Source organism: Phyllobates terribilis, unplaced genomic scaffold (assembly GCF_046119375.1).
Source record: "Phyllobates terribilis strain yellow unplaced genomic scaffold, ASM4611937v1 Scaffold_1__5_contigs__length_1240528914, whole genome shotgun sequence".
In the NCBI taxonomy this organism is placed as follows: domain Eukaryota; kingdom Metazoa; phylum Chordata; class Amphibia; order Anura; family Dendrobatidae; genus Phyllobates; species Phyllobates terribilis.
The window spans coordinates 209,255,534-209,276,058 of NW_027362761.1; the positions used below are offsets into that span (position 1 = coordinate 209,255,534).

Here is a 20,525-nt window from a genome sequence, read left to right on the forward strand (position 1 = left end):
TGGAACGGGTGGAGCATCACCAAAAAAAAACAAAAAAGACAGCAGTTGGTGTTTTACTATGGGCAGGGAACAGACATTAGTGATACCACTTTGGAAGTTTAAAAAAAAAAAAGAAACACCAGCGTGGTGCTTTACCTTGCTTTATCTGAATATGTATTGTGCTCTCACGGTACAGTGTGTTCACCTTATAGTGGTCGTCCTGAAATGAATTAGCATCATAACTTGAGGGGGTCACTGACACTGTACAGTATCCACAGAATCCAGCTGAGTTCAGATCTGTGTTTCCCTCCAATAAGTTCTGATACTCTTTTACACAAGGGCCCCCATAGACGGTGACCTGTGCATTTGGAATCCATAGTAAACTTTATTCACACAGTTTTGTACAAGGTGTAATTGGAGGCTGTTGCCCGACCTTTATCCAAATGTCACAGAGTCCATATCATGGGGCTAAAAATATAACCGTGTCTTACTTGGTAAAAGTGACAGAAGGTCAAGGCTTAGTTATATGTTCATCTTCAACCTGCAGATATTTTCATATACGGTACTTCTGCAGCTACGTTCCATACTACAACTATAGTACTACAGGCCTTTGTCCCGTAAAGACCATTCCCAGCTTCCACATTAAAATCATCTTTCATTGTAATGTTCATGAGGAGGGGAGAGAGGTGAGATATTCATGGTTCACAAATTGGCTGTCACATCTAGGCACTATTATACAACCCCTGGCAAAAATTATGGAATCACCGGGCTCGGAGGTTGTTCATTCACTTGTTTAATGTTGTTAAAAAAAAGCAGATCACAGACATGGCACAAAACTAAAGTCATTTCAAATGGCAACTTTAGGGCTTTAAGAAACACTAAAAGAAATCAAGATTAAAAATGTGGTACTCCGTAAGGGTAATTTTTTTCAGACCAAGCAGAGGGAAAAAATTATGGAATCACTCAATTCTGAGGAAAAAATTATGGAATCATGAAAAACAAACACACAAAAGAACACTCCAATACATCACCAGTATTTTGTTGCACCACCTCTGGCTTTAATAACAGCTTGCAGTCTCTGAGGCATGGACTTAATGAGTGACAAACAGTACTCTTCATCAATCTGGCTCCAACTTTCTCTGATTGCTGTTGCCAGATCAGCTTTGCAGGTTCGAGCCTTGTCATGGACCATTTTCTTCAACTTCCACCAAAGATTTTCAATTGGAATGAGATCCAGACTATTTGCAGGCCATGACATTGACCTTATGTGTCTTCTTTCAAGGAATGTTTTCACAGTTTTTGCTCTATGGCAGGATGCATTATCATCCTGAAAAATGATGTCATCATCCCCAAACATCCTTTCAATTGATGGAATAAGAAAACTGTCTAAAATATCAATGTAAACTTGAGCATTTATTGAAGATGTAATGACAGCCATCTCCCCAGTGCCTTTACCTGACATGCAGCCCCATATCATCAATGACTGTGGAAATTTGCATGTTCTCTTCATGCAGTCATCTTTATAAATATCATTGGAACGGCATCAAACAAAAGTTCCAGCATCATCACCTTGCCCAATGCAGATTCGCGATTCATCACTGAATATGACTTTCATCCAGTCATTCACAGTCCACGATTGCTTTTCCTTAGCCCATTGTAACCTTGTTTTTTTCTGTTTAGGTGTTAATGATGGCTTATGTTTAACTTTTCTGTATGTAAATCCCATTTCCTTTAGGCGGTTTCTTACAGTTCGGTCACAGACATTGACTCCAGTTTCCTCCCATTCGTTCCTCATTTGTTTTGTTGTGCATTTCCTGTTTTGGAGACATATTGCTTTAAGTTTCCGGTCTTGACGCCTGATGTCTTCCTTGGTCTACCAGTATGTTTGCCTTTAACAGCCTTCCCATGTTGTTTGTATTTGGTCCAAATTTTAGACACAGCTGACTGTGAACAACCAACATCTTTTGCAACATTGCGTGATGATTTACCTTCTTTTAAGAGTTTGATAATCCTCTACTTTGTTTCGATTGACATCTCTCGTGTTGGAGCCATGATTCATGTCAGTCCACTTGGTGCTACAGCTCTCCAAGGTGTGATCACTCCTTTTTAGATGCAGACTAGCGAGCAGATCTAATTTGATGCAGGTGTTAGTTTTGGAAATAAAAATTTACAGGGTGATTCCATAATTTTTTCCTCAGAATTGAGTGATTCCATAATATTCTCCCTCTGCTTGGTCTGAAAAAAATTACCCTTACTGAGTACCACATCTTTAATCTTGATTTCTTTTAGTGTTTCTTAAAGCCCTAAAGTTGCCATTTGAAATGACTTTAGTTTTGTGCCATGTCTGTGATCTGCTTTTTTTCAACAACATTAAACAACTGAATGAACATCCTCCAAGCCCGGTGATTCCATAATTTTTGCCAGGGGTTGTAATGCAGTACTATGTTGGAGAAGAATGTGGACCTGACTGAGTAGTGGGTTTTATTCATATTTTAAACTGTGTTTCTCAAACTGAATTCCACCGTGATATGCAAGGTTAAAGTGGGTAATAATGAATGTAACGGAATCCAATGCTTTTATAGTCTATGGCCTGACCGTAAACCAGAGTAAGGCTACTGTCACACTATCAGTATTTGGTGAGTTTTTCACAACAGTATTTGTAAGCCAAAACCAGGAGTGGGTGATAAATGCAGAATTGGTGACTTGTTTCTATTATACCTTTTCTCTGATTGTTCCTCAACTGGTTTTGGCTTACAAATACTGATGTAAAAAAACTGACCAAATAGTGATAGTGAGGCCGTAGCCTAAGAATGATGGGAGAACGATGGCTTAAACCCCATCTGTCAGCTTTTAGATAAACTGAGATGCTAACCGGACTTTTTCTCAAAGTCTTGGTATCAGATCAGTAGCCTTCAGGGCTCATGTATACGACCATATTTTCAATCCGAGTGCTATCCATTAAAAAAAAAAAAACAGACTGCACTTGGACCAATGTTATTCAATAGGTCAGTGCAGATGAACAATTTTTTTCACTGAGTGAATCTGCATATGAAAAAGATGCACGATTTTCTTCTAGAAACCAGATGAGACTCACCCATTCAAGTCTACAGATATAAGGGGAAAAAATCAGATTCCAAATGGAGCTACAGTGGAGCATTTTTTTTTTTATTTTTACGGATACATTGCAATTCTTTAACAAGGGAAACTGTAAATGGTCCTGTACAGGGCCGGCTCCATGTTTTCATGGGCCCCGGGCGAAAAAGTCTCAGTGGGCCCCTTTAACACATACCACGATTCATGATGCACAGATACGGTGGTGAAATATAGCTATACAACAAAGGGCCCAGGCTGTCCCATCATCCTTCACATATGCAGACATGCACACGGTACGCAGACATGCACACATACACACATACACATGGTACACAGATATGCGCACATACACAAATACGTACACAAAGACATACATACATACATATTTGAACACAAATTCTTAAAAACACATAAAACGGACATAAATATATATACACACACTGACATGCACAGACATTTACATCATACATGCCCACACACACATTAGAAATATTTTTAATATGGGGATTGGGGAAGCTGGCAACAAGCCTCACTCACCTGCCCCCGGTCCTGTCTCCAGTCCAGCTCCTCTGCCATGGGGCTATGCAGGGCGGCCGGAATGTCACAGACGTGGGACCCTGGACCATCAAAGGGGCCCACTCACTGCCGGGGCCTGGGCTGCTCCCCCTCATCTGTACAGGGCCGTCGGCGTGTCACAGACATGGGACCCTGGACCATCAGAGGGGCTCACTCACTGTCGGGGCCTGGGCTGCTCCCCTTCATCTGTGCAGGGCCACCGGCGTGTCACAGACATGGGGTCCTGGACCATAAGGGGGCCCACTCGCTGTTGGGGCCCAGGCCGCTCCCCCTGCATCTGTGCAGGACCTCTGGCGCTGCTTAATTGCCGGCACCTAACCAGACATGGCTGCGCGCAGTGCGCTGTGCAGCTGTGTCTGCTAGCAAGGACGCGACTGGGGTGACACACAAGCAAAATTAAAGGCGCAGTGTCGCCCCTGCCGTGTCATTACTACCAGACACAGCGCACTGCGCGCAGTCATGTCTGGTGAAGTTCCGGCAATCAAGCAGCGCCGGCAGTCCTGGCTGCACACATGCTGGGGAAGCGGACCGGGCCCCGACAGCGAGTGGGCCCTTCTGATGGTCAAGGGCCCCGGCACTTGCCCGGGTACGCTGGGTGCTGATGCCGGCCCTGGTCCTGTAAATGATTAATTGCTGCTGTAAAAAAACGGATTGTATACGAACAGCACACAGATGATAAGTGAGAGAAAATCGTCCCACTTTTCTGGATGAAACTCTGAATGATTTTTTATACTGTCATCTGATCCTAGCCTTATGCTAATTGCATGAGAAGTCCAGATGCCATATATCTAATTGAAAGTGTTTTCAGGAGCATTTTATGCACCATAGAGTTCAGTTAGAAAAGCAGTAATTAATAAAAAAAAATCCCAAAACCTACAAATCATCTAATGTGGCCTACATTTAGAGGGCTGATGGTTGAAACCTATTAGGCTAAGTGTAGATTGAGTTTTTTCAAATGGAAACCACTTCAGGAAACTCTTACTTTGGGGAGCTTTTCTTTTCCTCATGCAGTTTTGAAGGGTTTCTTTCCTGAAGAGGTTTTTGCTGCCTTTTGATTGGACAGCGCCTAGTTTGGAGCAGATTCCATCAGGAGCCTCTTCAAAGAAGTGACATGCAGTTTCTTTTTTTTCTACCAGGTGTTTTTCAAAACCTGAAGTGGAATAAACGCAGAAAACAATGAACATATGAACAACAAAGTGGTTTTACACTAGAAATGAACATAAAGAATATTCCATGGAGTTTTTTTAAGAAATTTTTCAGACATTTTTTGACCCACTCAATAAAAAAAATTCTCAAAACACTCTGGGCCGATTCATTATGTTCGCATTGGTCTTGATGAGTGGGCGTGCTGGACTCAGACGCTCCTAATTCATGAAAAGGTGCAAACGTCTTCATGAAACAGCCACCACTTCTGTATTTATCACCCTCTTCTGGTTTTGACTTACAAATACTGATGTAAAATACTGACCAAATTCTGAATGTGTGAACGTGGCTGAAGACTAATTTCTTCATGATACATATCACTTTTTACTTGCATAGTGTATTAGGCCATGTGCACACGTTGAGTATTTGGTGAGTTTTTCACCTCAGTGTTTGTAAGCCAAAACCAGGAGTGGGTGATAAATCCAGAAGTGGTGACGAGTTTCTATTATACTTTTCCTCAAAAAACTCCACACTTCTGAGTAAAAATAGGATAAGTGTGCAACCAAAGCAAAATAACTTAGGACTAATAATATAACAACTGCAATGATGTAAAGTTTTATATTCCACCAAATGTACCCAAAAACTACCCACTCCTGGTTTTGACTTATAAATCTTGATGTAAAATACTGACCAAATACTGAATGTGTGAACATGGCCTTAAAGATCTAATTTCTGATGAATATTCACAATATATGAGGTGGATTATCCCTACCTAGCATGAAAACTCCATGTAGGCCATACCTCAGCTCACAGACAGCGTGTGGGTTGCTGCTATGATATTTAATCCCCCAGGGTCACATGTTCCTGAAGACCAACTGGTGAAGTATTTCGAGTGTGGATAGTTGGAGCAGCTGCAGGAAAGCAACAAGCACCATTCGAGTTTATCAATTTCTTCTGTGGACTAAGCTCACTAATTTTCAGCAAGATGTCGGACAGAAGCCCATTTGAAACAGATATGTTAACCCTTACTCGATTTGTCATGGAAAGGGGAAGACAAGCAAAGGGGACTGGAGAATTGACGCAACTTCTTAATTCCATGCTGACTGCTATAAAAGCCATTTCTTCTGCCGTGAGGAAAGCTGGCATCGCTCATATGTGAGTCTTTTCTAATTAGAAGTATGACCTTGTGTAACAACATGGAAATCTGTCTATACTAAACTGCATTTGTCATTGTCATGTCGGCTTTTGTTATTTTGCTTCCAAGCACATAATGAAACTGGAATATATCCCTTTAAAAACAGGGTGGCACATGTTAAGGAGCTGAAACTCCTAAACCCTTCATCCAATTTTAATGTGGATACCCTCAAATGAAAGCTGAAAGTCTGAACTTCAACTGCATCTGAATTGTTTTGTTTAAAATTCATTGTGGTAATGTCTAGAACCAAAATTAGAAAAATGTTGTCTCTGTCCAAATATATATGGACCTAACTGTATTTTGCGCCTTTTTTGGCCAACACGCTTCTTGCGACCCTGTTGGCTATTTGCCATGAAGCGCTTTATTGTTCGGTGATCACGCTTCAAAAGTTTGGAAATTTCAAGACTGCTGCATCCCTCTGCAAGACATCTCACAATTTTGGACTTTTCAGAGCCCATCAAATCTCTCTTGTGACCCATTTTGCCAAAGGAAAGGAAGTAACCTAATAATTAGGCACACCTTATATAGGGTGTTGATGTCATTAGTCAACACCCCTCCTCATTACAGAGATGCACATCACCAGATTTACTTCATTGGTAGTTGGCTCTCAAGCCTATGCAGCTTGGAGTAGGACAACATGTATAAAAAGTATCGTGTGATCAAAATACTCATTGGCCTAATAATTCTGCACACAGTGTATTAACCTATTAATCCAATTAATTTCTGAAGTGTGTAAAGCCTAACACAACCCAACAGATTTCCTATAATTTATGCCAGAAAGTGACATAAGTTATAGCAGAAATGTATTCCAGCCCATTACTGGATTATATTTGCTGACTCATTTTTTGGAATGCCCCCGTACCAAATTAATGAAGAAGCATGTGTCTCTCTTAATGAATTGGGCACCTCTTAAGGTCCCCATACACAATAGACCAGTGTTTCCCGATTCCAGTCCTCATGGCCCCCAACACTTTATGTTTTCATTATTTTCTTAGTATTGCACAGGTGATTGGATTATTAAACTGCCACAGGGTCTCTCACCTGTGTGATACTAAGGCCACGGTCCCACTATCGTATTCGGTCAGTATTTTTTTTCTCTGGAGTGGGAGTCAAAACCACGAGTGGGTGATAAATGCAGAATTGGTGCACTTGTTTCTATTATACAGGTGCATCTCACTAAATTAGAATATCATCAAAAAGTTAATTTATTTCAGTTCTTCAATACAAAAGGAGAAACTCATATTATATATAGTCATTACAAACAGAGTGATCTATTTCAAGTGTTTATTTCTGTTAATGTTGATGATTATTGCTTACAGCCAATGAAAACACAAAAGTCATTATCTCAGTAAATTAGAATAATTAACAAAAATCACCTGCAAAGGCTTCCTACGCGTTTACAAAGGTTCCTTAGTCTGTTTTAGTAGGCTCCACAATCATGTGGAAGTCTGCTGACTTGACAGATGTCCAGAAGGCAGTCATTGACACACATAAGTAAATGCAAAGTAAATTTTGCATTTCATTTGGAAATCAAGGTCCCAGAGTCTGGAGGAAGAGTGGAGAGGCACACAATCCAAGCTGCTTGAGGTCTAGTGTGAAGTTTCCACAATCAGTGATGGTTTGGGGAGCCATGTCATCTGCTGGTGTAGGTCCACTGTGTTTTATCAACACCAAAGTCATATTCTAATTTAGTGAGATGCACCTGTATATATGATACATGAATACACAGAGCACATACAAGCACACATGTATACACAAAACACATACAGACATTAGCGTAGCTACTGGGGGGCAGAAGGTGCGGCCGCCCCGGAGCCTGCGCTGAGGGCCCCACCAGGAGCTACGCTACTTTTAACTGTATCAGCGTGCCCCAAGCAGGGTAACTGTGTCTCCCTGTACTGCTGCTATGGGGCCCATGAGAAATTCGGGTTCTATCGCTGCCATTATTATACAAATGTATTTTTAAGACCAGGTTTTAATATCTTCTCTCTGACTTGCTTGATCTTCTGTCACATTCAGGTTTGGGATTGCTGGAAGTGTAAATGTAACTGGCGATGAAGTGAAGAAATTGGATGTTCTGTCTAATGATCTTGTGATTAACATGCTGAAATCCTCTTATTCCACGTGTGCTATGGTTTCTGAGGAAAACAAGGAAATCATCATTACTCCAAAGGATATGAGAGTCAGTAATCATGGTATTGTGATGTGCAATGACTACTTCCAGCATAAGATGTGTGTGGATGTATAAATGTACAGAGCATGCATACAGTAGTGTTCAAAATAATAGCAGTGTGTTCAAAAGGAGTTAAGCACATCAAATCTTTATACTACTGTAGTTTTTATTTCCATGCATTGGGAACATTGCACACTGTTTCCTAATTCAAAACGTGAAGAGAAATGTATATAATTTTTAATTACTTTACAGAAAATAACAAAAATTGGGCTGTTCTAAAAATAGCATTGTCTGCATTTGTCTTTACAAACTCACAATATGTACTTTTTTTGAGGATTTAGCATTCCTGTGAATCACTGACCTAATATTTAGTTATATACCCACAGTTTTTTAGAACTGCTTCGCATCTATGTTGCATAGAGTCAACCAACACTGGCCCTTGTCAAATGTTATTCCAGCCCAGGATACTTTCTCTACATCCCACAAATCTTTGGCATTTGTTGGCTTTGCCTCAGAAACGTCATTTTTGTTGTCACCCCACAAGTGTCCTATCCGGTTAAGGTTCGAGGATTGGGCTGGCCACTCCATAACCTCAATTTTGTTGGACTGGAACCAAGATTTTGCTCGTTTACTGGTGTGTTTAGGGTCGTTGTCTTGTTGAAACACCCATTTCAAGGGCATATCAGCGTAATGCAACATTACCTCTTCAAGTATTTTAATATATGCAAACTGGTCCATGATCCCTGATATGTGGTAAACAGGTCCGGCACCATAGTAAGAGAAACATGCGCATATCATGATGCTTGTACCACCATGCTTCACTGTCTTCAGAGTGTACTGTGGCTTGCGTGCTGAGTTTGGGGGTCGTCTGACGAACTGTCTGCGGCCCTTGGACCCAAAAAGTACAATTTTACTTTCATCACTCCACTAAATGTTTCTCCATTTCTCTTTAGGCCAGTTGATGTGTTCTTTGGAAAATTGTATCTGCTTCAGTACATGTTTTTTTTTCTTTTAACAGTGGGGCTTTGCAAGGACTTCTTGCTAAGAGATTAGCTTCACACAGGCGTCTTCTAACGGTCACAGTACTCACATGTAACTTGAGACTGTCTTTGATCATCCTGGAACTGATCATTGGCTGAGCCTTTGCCATTCTGGCTATTCTTTGATCCATTCGAATGATAGCCTTCTGTTTTCTTCCACGTCTCTCTCGTTTTGCTTTCCATTTTAAAGCATTGGAGATCATGTATCATTGTCTGCACTTCTTTATAAGTTGTATTCTCTCCAATCAACTTTTTAATCTAAGTATGCTGTTCTTTTGAACAATGTCTCAAATGACCCACATTTCTCAGGCTTTCAAGGAGAAATGCATGTACAACATGTGCTGTCTTCACCCTTAAATAAGGGCCACCTGATTCACACCTGTTTCTTCACAGAATGATTGACCTCACTAATTGAACTCCACACTATTATTTTGAACACACCCCCTTTCAATTAATTACTCAAATACACAGACTTAAAACATGCAGATCATGAATGCTGAGTCTATTGGTTTTCTTAGAATCTACTGGACCAACTGGTAAATTGTTTGACATGTGGTAATATAATGTATACCAAAAACTGGTTAGTCATATTGCACTGCTATTATTTTGAACACTACTGTAAATGTACAAAGTACAGGTATTGGCCATGATAGACAGGTCAATGTCATTTTCTAAAGTATGTTCTCTTAGTGTTTGACCCTACATTCAGTGGCTCCGTCGGGGCTTACGTCCAAACCCAGAAAAGCAGGATTCAGGTGTATGTGCTGACGGTGCCATTGACAATAATGATGCAGACGGAGGCACAGTGTTCTCTGTTGTACATAATTTCCGGCCGTATACACCTATTGGAGACTGGCACCAAGACATAGTAGACTGGAGTAAATAGCTCCAAATTTCTGTGCTGTGTAATATGACTTCAGTGCTTATTTAGGCTGCACACTTTGGCTGCCAGGACCCACGGACGAGGGGGTCATGTAACACTGATGACATCTTCACAGATACTTCTGCACTTCTATGTTGCTGCCTGCTTATGATTGGTCAGCGTCCTACAGGAGGCATAAGTACCGGGTGCCAGTGACAACTAACTAATACCCATTTGGCCTTAACAAAAGGTAACGCATTAGGTGCCAAATATTTGATTGCTAATATCTCTGCAACGAGGAGAAATAAAAAAAAGTAACTTTTTAAAACTCTCTGCAGCCACTATAACATCCTGTGTCCAGTTCAACATGAAACGTTTTGTGAAAGGTTCTCTTTAACTCTTTGTGAATCTCCAGGGAAATATAGAACTGTTTTTCTCATTTAGTTTATTCTTTGAATTGTACTTTAAAATTGCATAGAGGCAAGGAGGAGTAGGATGGCAGGATAATACATATAGTATATACAAAGTGCTTCTCACTAAATTAGAATATCATCAAAAAGTTAATTCATTTCAGTTCTTCAATACAAAAAGTGAAACTCATATATTCTACAGAGTCTTTACAAACAGAGTGATCTATTTCAAGTGTTTATTTCTGTTAATGTTGATGATTATTGCTTACAGCCAATGAAAACACAAAAGTCATTATCTCAGTAAATTAGAATAATTAACAAAAAACACCTGCAAAGGCTTCCTAAGCGTTTAAAAAGGTCCCTTAGTCTGTTTCAGTAGGCTTCGCAATCATGGGGAAGACTGCTGACTTGACAGATGTCGAGTATGCAGTAATTGACACACTCTACAAGGAGGGTAAGCCACATAAGGTCATTGCTGAAGAAGCTGGCTGTTCACAGAGTGCTGTACACAAGCATATTAGTGAGAAGCACTTGTATGTATGTTATGTTTTTTGTCGTGCTTTTTTTTTTTTTTTTTTTTTTTTAAGTGGTGGTCTGAAGTCCAATTCAATTTTCCTCCTAAATCCTTATCTATTTAATGCCAAAATCGAAACTATTTTCTAATATACTTGAATTGATTAAGAACTCCCTATCCTTCTCTAATTGCACTATCGCTGCACTACAGTGATGCTGGGATACTGAAACAAAGCGTCATCTGGGGACAGAGGCTGAAATGAAGAGTCATGAGTGACGCTCGTTTCAGGGGCTGGGCTAGTCCCTGCATTCTGTGCACTGTGCGATGTGCACAATGACAATTTTGTTTTTGTTGCCAGCTCAGATCAGCAGTTACGAGTCAGCAACAGAGTGCTGAGACCAGCGCCACCCCCGCAAGTGACGTCACTGATCTCTGCTATTGACAATGCGCTCTCCTGTCGGCTCACTGCTGATCTGAGCCAGCAACAGAGAGCGCACTGTCTTAGTACATATCACACAGTGCATAGCGTGCAGGGACTAGCCCAGCCCATTAAACGAAGATAAGTGGAGGAAAAAAGAAAAGCTGTTTAGATGGTAGTATAGTTAGGGAAGGATAGGGAAATTTTAATTCAAGTACATTGGAAAATAGTTTAGCTTATGGCATTAAGTAGATAGGGATTTAGGAAGAAAATTAATTTGGACTTTGAACCACCTATTTAATGATAATATCCTGTAAAGCTGCTTTGTGCAAGGATATACTGTATGTACAGTACAGACCAAAAGTTTGGACACACCTTCTCATTTAAAGATTTTTCTGTATTTTCATGACTATGAGAATTGTACATTCACACTGAAGGCATCAAAACTATGAATTAACATATGTGGAATTATATACTTAACAAAAAAGTGTGAAACAACTGAAAATATGTCTTATATTCTAGGTTCTTCAAAGTAGCCACTTTTTGCTTTGATGACTGCTTTGCACACTGTTGGCATTCTCTTGATGAGCTTCAAGAGGTAGTCACCGGAAATGGTCTTCCAACAATCTTGAAGGAGTTCCCAGAGATGCTTAGCACTTGTTGGCCCTTTTGCCTTCACTCTGCGGTCCAGCTCACACCAAACCATCTTGATTGGGTTCAGGTCTGGTGGCTGTGGAGGCCAGGTCATCTGGCGTAGCACCCCATCACTCTCCTTCTTGGTCAAATAGCCCTTACACAGACTGGAGGTGTGTTTGGGGTCATTGTCCTGTTGAAAAATTATTGATGGTCCAACTAAATGCAAACCGGATGGAATAGCATGCCGCTGCAAGATGCTGTGGTAGCCATGCTGGTTCAGTATGCCTTCAATTTTGAATAAATCCCCAACAGTGTCACCAGCAAAGCACCCCCACACCATCACACCTCCTCCTCCATGCTTCACGGTGGGAACCAAGCATGTAGAGTCCATCCGTTCACCTTTTCTGCGTCGCACAAAGACACGGTGGTTGGAACCAAAGATCTCAAATTTGGACTCATCAGACCAAAGCACAGATTTCCACTGGTCAAATGTCCATTCCTTGTGTTCTTTAGCCCAAATAAGTCTCTTCTGCTTGTTGCCTGTCCTTAGCAGTGGTTTCCTAGCAGCTATTTTACCATGAAGGCCTGCTGCACAAAGTCTCCTCTTAACAGTTGTTGAAGAGATGTGTCTGCTGCTAGAACTCTGTGTGGCATTGACCTGGTCTCTAATCTGAGCTGCTGTTAACCTGCGATTTCTAAGGCTGGTGACTCGGATAAACTTATCCTCAGAAGCAGAGGTGACTCTTGGTCTTCCTTTCCTGGGGCGGTCCTCATGTGAGCCAGTTTCTTTGTAGCGCTTGATTGTTTTTGCAACTGCACTTGAGGACACTTTCAATGTTTTCCCAATTTTTCGGACTGACTGACCTTCATTTCTTAAAATAATGATGGCCACTCATTTTTCTTTACTTAGCTGCTTTTTTCTTGCCATGATACAATTTCTAACAGTCTATTCAGTAGGACTATCAGCTGTGTATCCACCAGACTTCTGCACAACACAACTGATGGTCCCAACCCCATTTATAAGGCAAGAAATCCCACTTATTAAACCTGACAGGGCACACCTGTGAAGTGAAAACCATTTCCGGTGACTACCTCTTGCAGCTCATCAAGAGAATGCCAAGAGTGTGCAAAGCAGTCATCAAAGCAAAAGGTGGCTACTTTGAAGAACCTAGAATATAAGACATATTTTCAGTTGTTTCACACTTTTTTGTTAAGTATATAATTCCACATGCGTTAATTCATAGTTTTGATGCCTTCAGTGTGAATGTACAATTTTCATAGTCATGAAAATACAGAAAAATCTTTAAATGAGAAGTTGTGTCCAAACTTTTGGTCTGTACTGTATATTTGTGTAATAAACATGGAATGTGATGCTACCTACATCCATTGGCGGATTATAATGAGGGCTATCTGGGCTACCTCCCGGGGCCCGAGGTTCTGGGGGGCCCATGGCCAGACTGCCCTCACTGTAATGTCTTGTGCGCCACCTATGCTGCGCACATATCCCGGCGGGCAGGGGTGGCTGCTCCCCTAGCAGTTGTGCTGGGCCGCCTGCTTCTTCTTCAGCCAGGCCAGCACTGCACCTTTAAAACTTGTTTGTGTGCTTGCCCAGCTGCGTCACAGCTAGCAGACACGGCCCTATGTGCGGCCGTGTCTGCTAAAGTGAAGTCATGCAGTGAGCCCTGCACTGCTGCTTCCCACTGAAGAGGAGCTGGACAGGAGTCAAGCCGGAGGAAAGTGAGTGACATATGCGTGTGTGACACAGTGTGCCTGTGTGTGCATATGATTGTGTATATCTATGTATGTGTGATATGTCTGTTTTATATGTATTTTGGTGTATGACCTGTATATGTGCAAGTCTGTATGTGTATACGTTACTGCATGTGCATGACCGTGTGTGTATGAGCGTGTGTGTGCATGCCTGCTGGTGTCTGACTGTGTGTGTGTACAAGACTGCGTGTGTGCATGACTGCATGCGTGACTGCATGGGTGTGTGTGACTGCATGACTGTGTGTGTGTGTGTATGTGAGTGTGTGTGTGTGTGTCTACGTGTGCGTGTGGACCAGTTTACAAAAAACAGATCTATATCCGAGGATTATCAATAACTAGCTAACAAATTTATCCACTTAAAAATTCAAAATATATTCATTTTAGATTAAAACAAAAGAGTTATGTGGGGGCTCATACTGTATCTAGGAGACTATATGGGGGCTCATACTGTATATAGGAGGTTATGCTGGGGCTCATATTGTATATAGGAGGCTATATGAGGGCTCATACTGTATCTAGGAGGCTATGCGGGGCTCATACTGTATCTAGGAGGCTATATGAGGGCTCATACTGTATCTAGGAGGCTTTGCAGGGGCTCATACTGTATCTAGGAAGCTATATGAGGGCTCATACTGTATATAGGAGGCTATGCTGGGGCTCATACTGTATATAGGAGGCTATATGAGGGCTCATACTGTATCTAGGAGGCTTTGCAGGGGCTCATACTGTATCTAGGAGGCTATGCGGGGGCTCACTGTATCTAGGAGGCTATATAGGGGCTCATGCTGTATATAGGCGGCTATGTGGGGGCTCATACTGTATCTAGGAGGCTTTTCGGGGGCTCATACTGTATCTTGGAGGCTATGCGGGGGCTCACTGTATCTAGGAGGCTATATAGGGGCTCATGCTGTATATAGGCGGCTATGTGGGGGCTCATACTGTATCTAGGAGGCTTTGCGGGGGCTCATACTGTATCTAGAGAGCTAAATGCGGGCTCATACTGGTATATAGGAGGCTATATATGGGCTCATACTGTTTATAGGCAGCTATGTGCAGGCACATATAGTATGCACCCCCATATAGTCTCCTATATACAGTATGTGCCTGCACATAGCTGCTTATATACAGTATGAGCCTGCAATACTGTCATGTGATACATTGGGTACCTGGGGGGTGGGCACACCTTCTAAATTGCACAGGGCCCTGGCTACTCTTAATCTGCCCCTGCCTACACCCGTCAAGCAGGTTTCAATAGCTGTTTTTGTAAGTAGAGTTAAAGATATTGAATGATTGTATGTACAGAAATATATAATTTTCCTTTTTTTTTTGCTGCACTGACCCACATCTTACTGTGAGATATGTATTTCTAACTGCTGATTGAAAGAAGTTGAATTGTTTTAAATGCACATAGTACCTCTGTTCTGTCACTTCTGAGCAAACCACACAGGACATTGCAGGAAGAAGCCCAGGTTGTTATGAATCATTTACCTGTCATGTGATGGGAGCAATGACATCATTGCAGTTACACACTGCATAACAAGCAAACACAATACTTTCTACAAATAAAGCAAAGTACACTTTTCCAGGATTACTTATGGATTACTCGACTTATGGCTTTTTGGTTAATGATTTGTGTTTGTACTAAAATTTAAATAGCTGTGAGTAAATATCTACAAGGACATTGTTACATCACGATGATGGTCGGAAAGCCACGCTTATTGTCATGTGAAAAAACACTATAAAATCAAAAGGTTTAGATGCACGGGCATTTATTTTATAGCCATTTATATGAATTGGATACATTTGTAAAATCTAGTAATAAAAAATGGAGATCCACTGCTCTTTATAAAATTATATATTAATGTGTCTGACGTTGAAAGTTAAAGGGAATCTGTCCCCAGGTTTTTGTGCATGATGTAGTGACAGAGACCCTGATTCCAGCAATGTGTCACTTACTGGGCTGCCTGCTGAAGCTTTTTTATGAATTCACTGCTTTATTAGCAGCAGAATATCACTGGAGGACTAGTAAACCTGCTTCTATATAGTCCTCTATATTCATGAGCTCTGTATAATCTTGACCCCACCACTGATTGGCAGCTTTCTGCCCATGTACAGTGTACATAGAAAATTGCCAATTAGTGATGTGGGCGGGGTTATAGGTTATATAGAGCTCAGCATTCAGAGAACTGCTAGATCTGCATCAGAGAAAAGAGGGATTTTATCAAAATGCAGCAACTACATCATGCTGCTCTCAGATGCGGTAGCAAAAACCTGGTGACAGATTCTCTTTAATTCAAATGTACCAGTATGTCATATTATCAGTTACCAGCTGGTGGCTCTGCTGCCTAAAATGACTAATGAACTCTAAGGAGTTGCCTTGTCTCAGCTACACGCCTCAACATAGACATTGCTGCACCAAGAAGTCTTGAAATTATGGAAATCACAGGATCAATGTTAATGATATGCAAATGATGAAAAAATGGAAACAAAATTTTCAAAACATTGATTTATTCATTATCGAGTATGAGCACCGCACGTAGAAATACACACACTTACACGCCTCCAGAATTGTCCCCCATTTTCACATCTGGGATGTCACTGATTGGCAATTGGAAAGGTAGCTGCCAGCAGATCATGATGATTTCTGTGCCCAAGTGCTGTCAGCGTGGCAGAGCATTCCTCAGACAACCATTAATAATCTCATTGATAGTAGCTGAGGCATGTAAGTGCAGGGATTTCTGTGTGGTGCTCACAGTCAATACTGAGTAAATCAAGATGTTTTTAAAATTTTGTTTCCAATTTTTTCATTATTTACATATTATTAACATATTTATTAATCGTGTGATTTCCATAATTCCACGACTTTTTCTTCTTGGTTTTGCAATTTCAATATTGAGTGCATGTCGTTGAGCATATGAGCTAAAATTAGTAGAAATGAGACTTTAAACTAATACATTATAAATGCAAGACAAATTTTGTGATCTTAACCCATTTCATGACACATGATGTACATGTACATCATATGTCATGTCCCTGCCTTTGATGCAGGCTTTCACACCCCGAGCCCGCATCTTTCCTGGCAGATGATGGCTGATTTAATCCTGTGCCTTAAAGCGCATCTGCCAGCAGGATTGTGCTTAGTATACTACATACACTGTCAGGTGGGCGCCATTACACTGAGTAAAATGATACTGTTGTTGATGAAATCCGTTCAGTGGTTCTTTTATCATCTTTATTTTCAGTTCTGCCATAATGAGATGCTCATGCTCCGGGGTGTGACTTTAGGGAGGGGCTGTAGCTGGTGCTCTGCTTATGTATTCCTATCTCTGGCCTCTGACAGGTCACTGTGCTTTCAGTGACCTGCCTACTATTTTAAATATTGCCTGTGTAATTTCTGTTCAAAAGTGAAAATTTACATCCCCCAATATGGCCGCCGCGTCCCGCGCATGCGCAGTAGCATCTTTTGGTTGCCAAGATGCTACTGCGCATGTGTGGGCGCCATTTTGCTTCAGGAAAAAGAATTTGGGTGCAGCAATATGGCGCCGCGCATGTGCAGTAGCATCTCTCGGCGATCGGCCATATTGCTGCAGGCAAATTTCTTTTTCCACTAGCAAAATGGTGCCCGCGTGTACACAGTAGCATCACAAAGTGATAGATAGAAGCTATTTTGCTAGAGGAAAAAGAAATTTGTCTGCAGCAATATTGCCCACGCTTGCACAGTAGCATTTCTCGATCGCCGAGAGATGCTACTGCGCATGCGCAATGCCATATTGCTGCACCCAAATTATTTTTCCTGAAGCAAAATGGTGCCCGCGGCGGCCATGTTGGGGAATATAAATTTTCACTTTTGAACAGAAATTACGCCGGCAATATTTAAAATAGTAGGCAGGTTACTGAAAGCACAGTGACCTGTCAGAGGCCAGAGACAGGAATACATAAGTAGAGCACCAGCTACAGCCCCTCCATAAAGTCTCGCCCTGAAGCACGAGCATCTCATTATGGCAGAACTGAAAATAAAGATTATCAAAAGAACTACAGGACGGATTTCATCAACAAAGGTATCATTTTACTTAGTGTAACGTCACCCACCTGGCAGTGTATGTGGTTTACTGCGCAATCCTGCTGACAGGTGCACTCGTGGAGCTCTGATCCATCTGCAGTAGTTACCCTGTTAAATCCTGCTGTCCATCTATGACAGCAGGTTTTAACACGCGCCGGCAGGGAGGTGCACCCTTAGGCTGCAGCCCCACTATCAGTATTTGTTCAGTATTCGGTCAGTATTTTTTCCCAGGAGTGGGTGATAAATGCAGTATTGGTGACTTGGCTCCCATTCCTTAGAAACAATAATGACCGACTAATGACCAAATATTGATAGTGGGGCCATGGCCTTAACATTATTGCGGGGCTCCAATGGGTTGCCATGACGGCCAGAGGTCTGCTGAAGACGCCCGTGCTTGTCATTGCAATCCTCCTGTGAAAGCCAGCTTGTAGCTGTCATTCATAGGAGATCATGATTAAAAAAAAAATCACAACTTCAAATCACCGCACTTTTGTCCCTTTTAAAAATAAAACTTTAAAAAAAAAATGTAAAAATACACATATTTGGTGTCGCTGCATTTGTAAAAGTCCGATCTATCATAACATTGCAATAAAAGGCTAACAAAACATCGCATCTTTCCTAAAATGGTATTGGTAAAAAGGGTGCAAAAAATAGGCCATCACACAGCACCGTATCCCGAAAATTGAAAGCGTTATGGGTCTCAGAAAATGGCAACACAAGCAAATTTCCACATTTTATTTTCACCACTTAAATAGAAAAAATAAAAAACACGTTTGGCATCTGTAATCGTACTGACCTGAAGAATCATATTGCCAGATCAGTTTTACTGTATAGTGAATATGGTAAATAAAAAAAACAAACAAAACGCATCACATGATAAAATTAATGATGTCATTCAAAAGTGTAACTCGACCCACAAAAAAACAAGCCCTCATGCGGTTATGCGGACAGAAAAATAAAAAAGTTATGGCTCTTGGAGTAAAAAAATGAAAAATTGCCCGGGGGTGAAAGGGTTACGTAGGAATCTATTTCTCTTGTGTTATATTTTCCCAACTGCCGTGATGCATCTGTACATATATTTTGTCCAAAAAATGACAAATGATTAATGTAATTGTTTCTTTTCAGGGTAAATATGTTGTGTGTTTTGATCCTCTTGATGGTTCTTCCAACATAGACTGCTTAGCGTCGATTGGAACAATATTCGCTATTTACCGAAAGGTGAGCTTATTTACTAGCTTAAGGTGATTGGACTTTGACTGTCATTATGTTTTCATTGCATTGTGGGAATGAGGACAATGTCCAGCGCAACTGCATAACTGCATATGAATGCTCATATGGAATAATTCAAGTCCCTAGATGCCACATTTTGAAGACTTTACTTTTTGGAGAGGCGAATGTCGATTTTCCTTTGAGGAAAAATTCAGTCTTGAGGCCCTCTCCTACAGTATACACAGCTTAAGCGATTTAAGTAGTCGTCATGTGACGGCTCATGTGTTTTGCATAATAAGGCCACGTTCACACATTCAGTGTTTTACCTCAGTATTTGTAAGCCAAAACCAGGAGTGGGTGAAAAATGGGGCATATATTACAAATACTGAGGTCAAATACTGAACGTGTGAACGTGGCCTTATGGTCACATGCCGACTAGCTGTTCTTCCTTATTCTCTCAATGTTCAGTAAAAACTACAGCCCCTGCTTCATTGAGAGAAGTAGAAAGAGAAAATGGCAAGTGACAGTGAATATAAAAATCGCATATGAGTGGTCATGTGAAAACTGCTGGAGCCGGCAAGCCAAACCGAATCCGAACAGTGAGTATATTACAGGCTGTTAGGATTTGGCATGTTACAACACTTAATTTTATAATTAATGCACCTATCATAAATACAGGTGTAGTAATCCTTAACATGATACATTGCCATATATCATGTTATGGATTGCTACATGCGCACAGGATCAGAACTAATAACAGTACAGAAATACATTACCAGAACCACCAACAGTACAGAAGTACATCGCTAAGATGACAACCAGTATAGAAATACATCAACACAACCATCATCAGTACATGACTACATCATCAGAACCACATTTAATACAGCAATACAGCACCAGTACTACCATCAGTACATGAATTCATCACCTACCTTAGTATAGCGATCAATTGTAATGTCAGGTCAGCCCCATATTCAACTATATTGCTTGAACCTTCAACTCCCAGTATCTCTACAACAATGGCAAGTAGATACTGGGAGTTGTTGTTACCAATCATCATCAAACTGCAGACCATACAGGAACCACAGTACTGATAAGACTTAGTATCACAAATGAGCACTTACATCAAGGTACCTTATAAGTGACATCTTCTCTAATTGGAGTTCTCTTTCTTTCCTTCCCCATCTTGTCCAGACACCATGATGACTTTTCACACCCATTGCTCATTTCTACAGTCTTCTCTGTTCTCCAGTCTTCTGCATGGCATCTCAACACAATGCCCTTAAAAATAAATGTCATTATAATGCTCCTGAATAAAAATATCTGCCTTACACTGTGCCCCTGAATAATTGCCCCTCACTGTGCTCCATACACAAAATATGACCCCAGTCAGAGCTTCAATTATACTCCTGCCTGAAAGACAAAAGTAAAATTTAATGCATGG

The 20,525-nt window shown here is 41.1% G+C and overlaps 1 protein-coding gene across 1 annotated transcript in view; it reads left to right on the plus strand.

Moving 5' to 3' along the window:
- Positions 1-5,626: 5,626 nt before the first annotated feature.
- The window catches only part of LOC141166343 (fructose-1,6-bisphosphatase isozyme 2), a 49,559-nt gene continuing 34,660 nt past the window's right edge, over positions 5,627-20,525 (plus strand). Inside the window, exons 1-3 of the mRNA XM_073652934.1 lie at positions 5,627-5,946; positions 8,006-8,168; positions 18,995-19,087. Coding sequence (XP_073509035.1) covers positions 5,777-5,946; positions 8,006-8,168; positions 18,995-19,087 — 426 coding nt within the window. The 5' untranslated portion in view covers positions 5,627-5,776. The remainder of the gene's footprint in view (positions 5,947-8,005; positions 8,169-18,994; positions 19,088-20,525) is intronic.